Below are 13,422 nucleotides of genomic sequence, written 5' to 3'. Positions count from 1 at the left end.
AGAGCATAGTGCTGTCGCCGGGGGAAGGAGGGCTTCTCAGTGGGCATCGGCTTCCCTGTGGAGATGAGAATGCCCTGGAACCACGTAGAAGTGGTGGTTACACAACATTTCGGATGCGCTAAACACCACTGAATTGTACACTTTAAAATGGTTAAAATGACGAATTTTAAGTTTCGCGTAGTGGTCCCACAGTAAGGACAAATTATCGTGCTCATGTTTTGAGGATTTAATTCTCAAACAGTTAAAAATAAAGTGTCCAGAGTAAAATCGCAACAAGGCCCCTAAAGAGTTAAGCACCTGCTTAATTTTTAATCTCACCACAGGAAGCGTAAAGAGAGAAAATATAATTAGGGAAGAAATGTATCACCTGTAAATTCAGCTCCAAGACTCTTGAACCTTTCTGTTCCACTTAAAAGTGATGGACACATTGGAAAAACTGAGAATAATATAATTCTGAGGCTGTGCTTCATATATTGATTTCTATAAAGAGGGGCATTTAATTTAGCCTCAGGGTGTACCTGTTAACCACATATGGTTTACAGCGATGTTAAGGGCGCAGGGGAGCGTTGCAGCCGCTCAGGATGAACCGTCCGGGACCTCGGCCGGGGGACACAGCACAAGGGGGCATTAACGACAGTGCGCTGTACACGCAGAAACTTTCTGAGAGGGTCAGCCTCAGGTTAAGTGCCCTAACCACCATAAAATAAAAAACAAAGTAGAAAGAACACTAGGGAGATGTTGCTAATTTGGGGCGAACTCCCTGGCGTGTTTCTGTATTTCCGTAGGATGGATGGGGCAGACTCTCTTCCGCCTCTTCTCAAGAGTGAAGGCCCTGCCCCTGACTAACGCTTTCCGGGATCAGGAGTAACAAACAGGCAGTTGGTGTGAGGCAAACAGCACTCCTGTCTAGTAGGCGGCTGTAGACTTGCTCTCAGGGATGCTTGACACGGGCCCTGCAGTTCCTGCTGCAAAGTCTTCCTGGTTTCCTGTGGCTGACTCCTCAGCCACGTGCCAGACGTAAACCCGGAACTGAATGTGCCGTCCGTGTGAGGGGTTTGAGAGCTCTCCCGCCAGTGGCAAGTGCGGAGTCTTTTCCAGAAGCCCGGAGCCCGGAACGGGGCCCGTGGGTGGTTTGGGAAATGTATGCGTTTTTGGCGTGTTCCACAATAGTTCAAATGTTAGAAGTAATTTGCAGCCCTGTCTGTACCCTCGTGGAGACCTTGCAACCTGAGAGCTCATGTCACTTTTCCTTTTAGACAGTCAAACCACAGGTTATGCTACAAAAATGAGGACGGAAGTCCAGCAGAGCAGTGATTTCTCCTCAGCTAAAACACAGGCTGCATTAAAACCACATGTTGCCGAGTGCTGGCAAAAATGCAGATCAAGACGTGAGGCCTGAGCCTGCCTGGACGTGCTCCCCGAAGCGCAGGCCCATCTTGCTAGAGGCGGCTTCCACGGAGTCCAAGATAAGGCTTTCCGGCAGCAGAGTCAGTGTTCAGACGTGGACACTGCAGGACAGGCAGCCCCGAGCCCTGGAGCTCGTGCCCACATGGCATTTCTCTTGGGTGTAGCCAAGAGATTTTACTACCAAGCAATCAGAAAGTCACCATCTAAAACTGCTGGGCAGTGGACACGTTTGAAGCAGTATCTCAGTGTCCAGAGGGCCTTCCAGATCTAGACAACTTGTAATTTAAATCTGGAAACACTTAAGAAAAATGGGGAAAGCCATTCTTTTCAACTTCTAAAATTCAAAGGAGCTACATCAGATGACGGTCTAAAGAAACAAGACGTGTGCCTGGGGTGCTGCCTGAGGGCGTGAGGGTAGTGGTGGCAGCCCTGGGGACGTGCTTCCCCACGGTGGAGGCAGATTCTGCACAGCCTATTTTCTTGGCCTGTGGTCGTGAGAAGAGGGGCCCTTATCGGGGGTTGGCCCACCCGTGTAACTCCTACCGGGTCCTGAGACGAGCACCAGGAGTGAACAGGCTCTGGTACCAGTTCAGGTGGAGAAGGCCAGCGGCTCCCGGGCCCTGCCTTCCCACTGTCGCAGGTCCGGCGGCTCCCGGGCCCTGCCTTCCCACCGTCGCAGGTCTCCATGGTGGGTCTTGGTGTCTGTTTCCTCATTCCTGCCATCCAGAGCTGGGTTAGATGTGCTTGACTGTTTCAGTCTTTTCCTTTTCTACTAGTTTATGGTGTCCCAGGGGATATCTTCCTAAGGAACGGTAGGAACATCGTGCTTTGTATCAAATCATCACGTTGTAGTATTTTCATGTGAATATGTGGAAATTTGTGCTCACTTAGTGCGAGGACTGATAAAGATATTTGACCCTTTAATCTGATTTATTGTTGGACTTTCCACTTGAGGTGAGAAGCGCGGGAGCCTGGTATCACTCTGACATCCTAAGAAACTCAGATGCAGAGGAAAGAGGCTGCCGGGTGGACCACAGATGGGACGGGTCCCCTGGGCCGCAGCCGAGGGCAGGAAGCCACGTGCCCCCAGGCTGCCCGCCCGCCCCGCCTCCCCCCAGGGCAGTGCCTTTGGGCTGGGTTTCACTGTGGCTCCTAGACCTGGTCCCCACTTGGCACGTGGCCTGGCCCCTGTGCTCCGATGGACCCCCTAGGATCCGAGAGTCTGTCTGTGACCGACGGGGCCACTGCCCGTCTTGCACCGTCTGGCAAGCAGAGTCGACACTTCACCAGGGACGAGCCGAGTGGCCTTTCAGAGCCTCGGCGTCCTCGTTCACTGGACGTGGGCGAGCGTCCCTTCCCGCGCTTCCCGCCGAGGCCTGGCCTCCCCACAGGGACCCCGCTCAGCGGCCGGGTGCCCGCCGGGCAGCGCCCCCCGCGCGGCACCTGTGCCGTGCGTCCCGAGGCCTGACTGCCGCCTTCGCCCCGTGCCCCCCGCAGACGTGTCCAGGTGCGTGGCCGAGAGGAAGTACAGCCAGGAGCAGGCCCGGCAGGAGCTGCAGCAGGTGTTCGTCCCTGAGTGCAACGGCGACGGCACCTACAGCCAGGTGTGCAGCCCGCGGAGGGGCGGAGGGCCTCTCCCGGGGCGGGGGTCTTCCTTTCTGTCTCAGAGTGGTTCCTCCCGAGGGGGTCACTGTCGTAAACAGGGCGGGTCCCTCCCCGGCGCAGGTGCCCCTGTCACGGCCGCGCTGTCCACCCTCACTGCTGGGAAATGGACGGCACAGCTTCCTCCGGGCCGCCTCACGGCTGAGCCTCCGGCTCCGGTTCAGCGTTAGTTGCGGACGAGAACACGCCAAGGTCACATCCAGCTTCTGGGGCCACCTCGTTAGTCAGTGGCGGCGTCTAATCACCCAGTGCTCTACCTGGAGTGGGTCAATATTGTTATTGTCAGTACTATGATTTCTTATTAAGGGAAACAAATCCCTGAAGTACTATGCTAACTGACATAGCTTTTGGTAGGAAAAACAAACCACACGCAAGACAGGGTCTGCTGTGAGCCATCCAATAATCATGTGAACTCTATGTATTTTTACAACAATCACTTGACCTTTGAAAGACTCAGGAAGGAGAGAGAGAGAGAGAGAGAAGCTGGAGCCACGGGTGGTGTCCACGCTGGCTGGCTGGTGGTGGTGGGGAGCTGGGGCCGTGACGGGACATCCCGCCGGCAGCCGGACCGCAGTCTCCTGTCGATCCTGACTCCTTGGTGCCTGGGTTTCCCTCTTATAAGATGCGGGCTCGGGCCCCATCGCAAAGATGAAGGATTAGATACTGAACAGTTACGGGCTGGCGCCCACCGGCGTTCACTGTAAACGCCTCTGGTCCCTTTCGTCCCTAAGCTCCCAGGTTCCAGAGCATTACAGGTTGTTTTCCGGGTGTTCAAACGCGAGGACTCAGGAAGCACCGGGCCTCCGGGACCTGCGTTGGAAATGAGGCTGGGCTGCAGGTGGTGGAGGGGGCCTCGCGGAGGGCGGGCGCCACGCGCACTGACTGCCCCGTCCCATCCCGTCCCTCCTGCAGGTCCAGTGCCACAGCTACACGGGGTACTGCTGGTGCGTCACACCCAACGGGAGGCCCATCAGCGGCACCGCCGTGGCCCACAAGACGCCCAGGTGTCCCGGTAGGTCCAATTGAATTTACGAGGTGAAACTGCTACTGACGTTATTGGCTGCTTTCTGATCATCTTACCAATGTTTGCTCATAACTGAAAAGAAATTCAGTTTAGGTGGAATTATGAGGAATGTTGGGAATGGATTTGAGTCACTGGACAAATCCCAAAGTATTGTGAAAACTTTGTTTTCAAGAGAGCTTAGGAATGGAGGATCTGGGTCTGAACCACGGTAGGTTATGGCAATTCGGGACTCTTAATTTTTAGAAATAACCACAAGGACCGTGGTCATCAGTGGAAATGACCAAATGCTTTCATTGGCCGAGAAAAGCGAACATTTCTGTGTTTGTATGTATATGTTTGCAAAGAAAAAGTGGATCATTCGTCACAGATCCCTTTCCAGATGGTTTATTTGTGTTACTTTATTACTCATAAGAGGGCTTCATGTACTGAAGGTAATAATATTGGCAGGAGAATAATCTATAAAATGGTCTGTTTTCCATTAATATTTTACCAAAAATGTTATAAAAGATTCAGATCATTTTTATTTGAAAATGGTCTGCAGCTTGAGTTTTGATTAATTGGTGAGGGAGACCTATCAGACCATTTATGAAGAAATTTCATGATATTTGTGTCACAATTACTAGATTAAGCTTACTAGGGAAAAACATACTGTTATGTAACAATACAAAACATCTTCCTGAATTTTCATGTAAAATATTGAAACGTGTATTTACAGTTTTCTTTTAGACCCCTTTTCTGTTTCAAGACCAGGCATCTTATAATTAGAAATTCTGTTCATGATTCAGACATTTATACCAGGAGCCAAGGCACAGGTCAGAACTCATAACTGCTTCAGAATGATGACGTACGTAATTAACAGTAACACAAAACCTTATATTTTAAGTGACTGGTCATCACTTAAAAGCCAGGGGATGTGCATAATGTGGAATTAAAATACACTTATTTTTAAAACTGTTTTGTCATCCAAGATCTAAATATTGCTGTAAATATATTTTTAGTGAACTTACATTTACACTTAATAATCCTTTTACAAACTCGTGGAGTAAATGAAAGAGAAAAAAATTAGCATAAGGAGTTGGCCTCTGTGTGTGTCCCTCACTCTGAAAGTTACTTGCAAATGCTTATTTCATTTCAACCAAGTAACAGCATTTTGAGTCAAGCCCAGCCTTATTTTACGAAGGAGACAGCAGAGGAGATACCTATTTCCGTGATTTTAGTGACACCTTTTGAGAAATTAAGTAGTGTCTGAAAGAACTTTCTTAGAAAACCATGAGCAAAGTTGGCTGGATTTCTTATAACTTCCCTGTAACAAACACTTCGTTTCTAGAATCAAACCACTGTACTGTTCACTCACGTTATTTTTTCTAACCAGGTAGCAGCAATTTTTGCTGTATAGAAATGCTCCATTGTTTTCACTGCCCATGTGGATTTTTTTGTTTCAAGTGATGGGTTATGGAAGAAGGAGTATTCTTCCCTTTTGCTTAGAATCTGGTGTTTATTGCATGGAAAATGCCAGCGGGGGCGGGGAGGGCGTGTCTCTGAGGACACTTGTGATGTGGTCAGGGCAGGCTTCCTCCCAGGCCGGAGACGGAGCTCCCTGTAGGAGTGCCTCCCTTTCCACCCCAATGGCTTGGTTTTGCAGCTTGGCCAGGGTTATGGGAAAATTCTATGAATCCCCAGCTGTATTCATGCTTTTATTCTGCAGAGATATGGGTGGGGGAGAGCAGGTGCCTGTGCTCGGAACACGTGTGGAAACTGTGCGCTGCACGGGGTTGTTGAGAGAATCTTGGTATTTAAGGGAGAGTGTTGGGAGGACTCAGTGCCGCACACACAGAGTTTATGATAGACTTTTGCACAATGTAACATAACCTCTTCCCGGATATTGACACATCCTCCCCAATCACTTGCAAGTGCGGTAATGAGCATCACTTTGTGAGAGATTGTGGTTAATAATGTGTATGTCAGCTGGTCAGTTTCCATCTGCAAACCCCCAGGGGCGTCCTCCTCCCTTCCCTGGGACCCTGGCTGACGCCTGCTGGGGCTGATACGCTTTGTCCACTCTCTGTAGAGCGTGGGAGTGATTTCCATCTAGTTTATTACAACTGGGTAAATGTCAGCAGTCAGCAGTGGTCTTTGGCCTTGGAGTTCGCCCGGAGCTTACCGTATAAACACATTCTATAGAAATTTGAAAATCAGAAAAAGATATTAAAATTTAGCAATAAACAATAACGGTCACTTAGAATGCATGTGTGTGTTTATTATGAACTGGTGCAGACACACATTAAAACTTAGCAGTAAACAATAATGGTCACCTAGAATGCATGTGTTTATTATGAACTGGTGCAGACACACGTTGCAGCAGCCCCTGGGGAGGGCGGGGGACGTCCACTCACGGCTGATTTCAGTGGAACAGAGGGGGTCCCAGCATCCATGTCCCCCCGCCCACTCCTCCCAGAAAGACCTTCAAAGGGAAGGATTCTTTTATTTCACAGTCGTGTGTTTTTAAGCCATTAAGGCAAAGCACCAAATTCCTATGGATCAATAAGAAGAATGGGATAATGAGGCCATCTAGCAGAAACAGACAAAAGTCTTGAACAGGCGGCATTTTACAGATGAGGAAATCCTAGGGACCAGCGCACATAGGAAAAGGTGCTTGTGCTCATGGGTAGCAGGGAAATGCAAACCAGCCTCCCAGGGAGACTCCCTGACCCCCAGGGGAGGGGCAGCAGCGGTGAACGCCGGGGGGCCCCGACGTGCCATCAGCTCGCCCCTGCAGACGGGGCACAGGACGAGCAGACAGGGGCCGGCTTTGTAGCGGGAGGCGTGTGAGAAAGTGTGCACGGCACGCTGGTGGTGATGACCAGATCCTGGAAGCCAGCGAGCGTCCACTGGTGTCGGAGGGAGAGATCACGTGCTTGCTTGGCCCTCGGGTAGGACACGAACGGCGAGAACACAGGAGCTGCTGCGGCTCTGGTGAGTGTGTCCGGGTGAGGGGGCCGGAGCCCGGAACACCGCAGCCCATTTAAAGTTCAAAAACCAGACAAAACTCAGCTTCAGTGGTCAGACTCTAAGGACAGCGGTGAGGTGTGGAAGGGGGAGAACTCTGAGATGGGAAAGAGGGCTGGGCCTGGGGGCCCCTCCCCCTGCCGGGACACTGTTTCCCTGGACCTATGGTGATAAGTCACTGGGCTGTGCGTTTGTGTTGAGGCACTTTATGTGTGAGGGTGATGTTTCACAGATTCAGAAAGTTGAAGATGCAAAGCCCACGGAAGGGGTAACACACTGATTTAAATTCTCCCCGAGGTCGTAAGTTACCTGACATCGTTTCCCGAGGATTTTGACAGAGGGAAGGTGCTGGATGTCTAGGAAGCGACAGGAGGGGAGGTGGGGTCAGGACGGCCCCTTCCCTGCAGGGGAGGGATGGCAGGAAAGAGACTGCAGGAGGGTTCGGGGAACCCCAGTGTCAGGGCCAGCCTCTGCCAGGGGATGCGCAGGACGAGTGGGGAGAGCAGGCTGGGAGCCCACGTCATGGCGACAGTGGCCGGGCTCACGCTCACGGGGCTGTCGTGTGTCAGTGTCACGCCCCGAGGTAGAAGTGGTTTTACCTTCCATTTACAGGTGAGAGCCTGACCCGAGGCCCCTTGCGCATGTAAGTGACGGGGTTGGGATTTCAATCTATGCTTTTGTCTCCATTGCCCACATTTTCTGCCAGATACCGTAATGTGACTTCATGGGCCTTGAGTTCCTTATTTATAAGAAATAATGAGTTCGAACATGTGTAACTCCCAGCTCTGAGCTCCATGACCACGGGGCCGTGTTGTCCAGGCCCCAGCGAGGTGCTTGAAGGACAAGGAGGGCCACTGCCCACCCACTGTGGTGACTCCTCGGTGACCCTGGAACCCACCGCCGGCTTTAATCAGCTTTCACCAAGTCAGCGCACTTCCTGGACCACCGCTGCTCGGGCGCTGACAGGTAATCGCACAGATTTTCGCAACGAGGGGAGGACCTGCCTTGTCTCTCCTTCCAGCCACGGACTCGGACTCGTGACTCTCAGTGGAGCTCAAGCCTTAGGGGGCAGGGAGCTTCGGGGGAGAAATCGGCCCCTTTGGCCCCTGTTGGCACCTGCTTCCTGGTGACGGGATCGTTCCCACGCGGTGAGGACCCTGGGAACGGCATCAGAGGCGTCCCTTCAGTGGGCGGTAGCGGCCAGGCCCCGTGACGCTCGTCCCCGTGGAGGCTCCCCCTTCCCTCCCTAGAAACCCACCCGTCGTTTCTCATTCACGACCATCTCCACCAGCGGCACTTACCGAACCTTCGCCAGGCCAGGCGCCCACCGCTGAACACACCCGTCGAGGATCTGGGAGTTCAGTGCGGAAGCCAGCCGCGGGCCCCCAGAGAGGGGCGACTCACCGTCCAAGAACGCGGGGAGGCGTCTGGAGGAGACACCTCCCAAAGAAGAGGGGCAGAACTGGCTCCTTCCGCTGCTTGGTCTCAAGGGGCCCTGGGTCTGCTCTTCCCCTTACCAAGTCAGGTGGGGAGGTGAGCAGGGGCGGGAAGGGCTTTCCCTCTTCTGGGGAAGCAGCAGCATGTTGCCCTGAGATGTGTTCAGGACCAAACAGCTGCTCTTCGAGCTAAATCCGAACTCACTCCCAGCCCTGCCCTGCCTGACAGCAGGCGCTCCTGGAGATTATACCCCCAGCCCTGCTGGCCTAGACCTCGGGTCTGCTGCGGGGCTTCACTCGCTCCAGGCATGCTCAGGACGGTCAAGGCGGCGCCACGCAGCCCGCTGGGTCTTCCCTCCGTCTTTCTTGCTGCTGAGGGGCCGGGGCCGCAGGTCTCCATCCGGGCACAGCTGATTTATATTTATTCTGTAGGGATTTCCTCTTGTTCTTCTTTCTAAAGATTTGAAGACTGACATTGCTGGGGGCGGGAGGAGAGCTTAAAAACAAAGGACTTTTTTCCGAGGGAGGATTTCTGTAGCTGGCCCATTCTCGATTATTTGGGAATGGCTTCGGGGTTTTAAGCTCATCTCCCTCTGTTCCCGTGCACCCTAGCCAAGAGTTTATTCCTGGCGTGAGTACAAAGCAGTCGAAGACATTGTAAGCCGAGCCTACATGCAGGAACTCTTTAATATTACAATATCGAAAGAATCTTCATATGTAACTCAGCTTGAGGTATGCGTTTGAAGTAAGCTACAGACCTCGGGTTATAGAAGAGACGAGAAACACCCGTAACTGCGGCTTGAGATTCTGCCCGCACCGCCCTGCACCCCTCTTTAAACCAAGGCCAGTTGTAGGGACAGTGTTTCTGGGGAAGGAGTGGAAATCTTGTTCATCCGGCCAGGGCCACATCAAGTGTTTGAGGAGTTCCTTCTCAAAGTGTAGAATACGATCTACTCTTTGATTTTAATGATGGAAAGCTTTGCAGGAATGAGCAAGTCAGTGGTCGTTTCTGGGAGTTTACTCAGCTCGTATGCATTCTGATGACAGCTTCTCGGACCAACTTCTAAATTTGGGTTTTGGAAGACCTGGTTATAAATGACAGAGAAACTTGGATTAGATTGAATAACTTTTCTATGTTATTTACATTAATTGAACTATGATCTTTGCAGTTTCCTACCATGCCTAAAGTTTTGGCCTCTACCGGAAATGGTAGAACTCCATGTTTGTATGAATATCCTTATGATTTTTGAAAATTTTCACTTTATAAAGAGAAGCTTTTTTTCACCAATGAATTTCCCTGGTAATAAGTTAAGGGCCCTCCATAGCTGAGGAACTTGAAAGAAACATCCAGAACAACTGAATTCCCAAATATTGAAATCAACAACACAGCTGTGCCTCTGAAGTACCTCTTGATGAGAATTATTCAAATACACATTCAGAGTCCTTTGCTTGATGGGAAAGGTTACAGATCAGAGGGATCAAAATGGCTTTTTCTTCAGGCTTAACAATTCTCTTCCTGAAAACGATACTTGTTAAAATAAAACATTTGAATACCTATTGGTGAGGAAATGTGAAAGAAACAACTGTAACAAGACGTAGAAAATGCATTGAACGGAGCCGCATTTCAGATGGAGGTGAGCCCCGGGGGAGGGGTTGGCTTTGCTGCCAGCCTTCACTGCAAACTTCTCTAAGGAAGTGAGTTTTTAGAAAAAGATATACATTATATTACTGTCTAACACCTACTGTTATGACGATTTTTGAAGTATTGAGGAAATTAATTTTACATCCATGATGAGAAAGGATAGTAATTTGATACAGCCAACATGGGATATGTAAAATTTCTGATAAAAGTTCCAGATTGTGGAAATTTCAGAAGGTGTTTAATTGACACTGAAAGATTTTTTAAAAATTAAGTCAAATACTCAAGGAAAAGACCACGAGGTGCTGTTATTGTGCTAAACAAGACTTAGAAGCCTGTTTGAGAATCAGCATTAAGGACCTCTGATGACTGACCCCGTCTGACCAGCACCAGCCAGGAGGCAGATTTTCCCTCGGCCCTTGCCTGGCGGTGGTGCTGGGGCATGTCTGCGCCCAGAGCCACAGCTGTCTGTCTGTCTGTCTTTTCCTTTTCAGTTTGGACTTCTTTTGAATTATTTATTTACCTGATGGGCAACATGTTGGTGTTTTTAGTTTTCCTTTCTGGAAAAAGTTACTTTCTGGTGTATAATAGTTGATTTATATTATAATCTGCTCTATTATTGTACTCCATTATACATTTAATTTGGTGGCTACTTTATAACTGCATCTTTCATTACTTTAAAAGGGTACTCTATAAACTGTCCTCTTCCACATTTAAGCCATAAATAGCTTTTTTCTGATATTTTCTAATATTTAACAAAACTTCATAAATTAAAAGGTCTTTTAGAAGTAAATGATCCCAGAACATATAACTCTATATAAATAACAATGGATAATCTCTTCCAGAGGTATCCCATGTCTCCACATTAAAAAACAAGTATATGTATTTTCCTTATTTTTTTTAAACAAACAGAACAATTTTTTATGGCACCTTTTTAAATGTACAACCGCAATGGTCAAATGTTGGGAAGATTCATGAAACTATTGACTGTGAACGACCCTGTTGCAAGAATGATAGTGATGTTTGTTTTCTCTGGCCACTGAAATACGTTAACTTTCAGACATTAAAGTAAAAAATATAAAAGAGAGACATTAACGTGGACACTGATGGAAAGTAAATCCAGAAATAATCTCTCAATTTTTTAAAGCAAAATTTGTGATTTACTGATTTCTTCTCTTACCATCTTGAGAAGGGGATTCTCAGATGTGGGTCAGGCAGGGTGCTTAGCTCAGGCTGGATGGAGTCTGAACATCCCTTTTGCCTGATGCCCGTCCAGCCAGGAATCACTAGGTAAGAAAACAGACGCACGGAGAGTAAACCCAAGGTGACACCCCCTGTCCTTCGGGACGGGGCGGGCCTTCTTCCAGCCCATCAGTTTTGCAGAGGCTCACTGCGGGGAGACGAACCGATTTTGTTTGGTTTCTGGGTCCACAGAAATATAAAAATAGGAAAACAGGAGACATCGTGGTGGGTCTCGGGGAGCCGCTGGGGCTTGACAGACGAGACGTAGGCAAGTTCATAATAACAAAAAGAATACAATAATAATAATAATAATCACTGCAGAGAGCACAGGCCAAGCCCTTTTCCTTAGAGCTCTGGTGCCCAAATTTTGGTCCACAAAGGGGCCTGACAGCACAGATTCCTGCCCCCCACCCCAGAATTTCTGATTCCATGGGTCTGGAGGGAGGCCTGAGGTCTCGCTTTTTTTGACACGTTTCCCGGTGAGGACGCCGGTGCTTCTGGGCAGAGGGGCGACCGAGAGCCCCTGCCTGCGGTGGCCCGTCTCCACTGTCAGCCCCTGGCCATCTCTGGGCGAGAGACACAGGGCCTGGCTCCGTCTCTCCTCCAAGTGGCCTGACCAGCCTGCTGGGGTCCTGGCTCGGTCCCACAGCCCGGACGTCACCTGAGCTGAGTCGGAGCGTTTGGTCCGAGCCCCTCGGGCGTCTGGTGGAGGAAGTCGTGCTTCGGCAGGTGTGCCTGGATGTGAGAAGGTGGGTGTGGCCGCAGGGGCTCCCCCGGGGCCGGGGGCAGGGCTTCCCCCGGGGCACCCAGGTCTCGGAAGGGTGCCCGAGGCCGCCCCGGCACAGGGCCGGGTGGGCAGTCTGGAGGGGACCTGGCCTGAGAGCCCCAGCGTCGGCTCCGGGGACGCACGCGCCTCTGCACCTGGGCCGGCCGGCTGTGCTCCAGGGGACGCCCGCCCAGCTCAGAGGGACCACTGCCCGTCCCCGGGGCCGTTTGCTTCGCTGGAGGCAGAGGGACCAGGGGCCCCGGCGCCCACTCCAGATGATCCTGTCTTTGCTGCCCTGTAGGTCAGGCTGCCTCACCCACTGCCCGGCTGGGCCCCCCTTCCTGGAGCCCGTCCCCCGGCCTCTGGCCTCGCAGGGCGGCTCAGGGAGGGCCCTGGTCACAGCCAGGTCACCGGAGTGTGTCCTCAAGGGTTTTGACTGCAGAGGGCAGGCTCCTTCTTGTGTCCGAAGCACTGGGTAAAAAGCTCTGGCTTTGTGGGTGGTTTCTGCCGAGGGGGAAAGCTGCTGAGGATGGGAGTGAACAGTGAAGGTGTCTGAGAAGTGGGGTGAGGCGCCCGAGGTCCCGGAGCGGTGCCTCACTTTACTCGGCCAGCGGGGTCCAGCTGGGGAGGGGCCGGGGCAGCGCACGGCCCCGGGGCTGCCCTGATGCCGTTCTGAAGGTCCACGTGGTGCTCGGACTTCCCAGGTTTTCAGCTGCTTTGACCCAGACGTTAACTGAGTTGCAGCCCCATCAACGTTGGGAGGTAAACTGCGGGGCAAAGTCACCCCAGTGGCCCCCACTGTACATGCTGGTTCAACTGTAGGACGGCCCCCGGCACCGACAGAAGGGCCGTGGCCCGGGCTGTTTTCAGGACCTCTGGCTCCAACGTGGACTCGGCGCCTGGCTCTCGCATCCCCAGCGCGTGTTCCAGGCAGGGCCCTTTTCTGACTCTGCTCTCCAGTCCCTGGGCCTGTCCACGGCCAGGAGTGCGTAAGCAGGTCTGAAGTCAAGCAGTGCTGTCAGGAATGGCCAGGGTTGCATCAACCTTCAGGTTACGCCCAGGCCTTCCACACGCGGGCTCCACGCACTGGTCTCTGCGGAGGCCGAGGTGACAGGAGAGCCTGCCTGTGTCCTTGCAGACAGAGGATGTGTGTAGAAGGACACAGACATGGTGCTGGCAGAGAGCCATCTGGAGCCTGCATGTTGGCTACGCTCTAAGACCTGCTGTGCTCCTCTCACTG

The 13,422-nt window shown here is 51.6% G+C and overlaps 1 protein-coding gene across 2 annotated transcripts in view; it reads left to right on the top strand.

Moving 5' to 3' along the window:
• SMOC2 (SPARC related modular calcium binding 2) overlaps positions 1-13,422 on the top strand; it is a 156,331-nt gene that overhangs the window by 53,074 nt on the left and 89,835 nt on the right. For both annotated transcript variants that reach the window (XM_059941848.1, XM_059941847.1), the window contains exons 3-4: positions 2,905-3,011; positions 3,982-4,081. In XM_059941848.1, the coding sequence (XP_059797831.1) occupies positions 2,905-3,011; positions 3,982-4,081 (207 nt within the window). The remainder of the gene's footprint in view (positions 1-2,904; positions 3,012-3,981; positions 4,082-13,422) is intronic.

This window comes from Balaenoptera ricei, chromosome 12 (genome assembly GCF_028023285.1).
Source record: "Balaenoptera ricei isolate mBalRic1 chromosome 12, mBalRic1.hap2, whole genome shotgun sequence".
Classification (NCBI taxonomy): domain Eukaryota; kingdom Metazoa; phylum Chordata; class Mammalia; order Artiodactyla; family Balaenopteridae; genus Balaenoptera; species Balaenoptera ricei.
The sequence above is the reverse complement of the archived record's forward strand: the minus strand, read 5'-3'. Positions and strand labels throughout refer to the sequence as shown.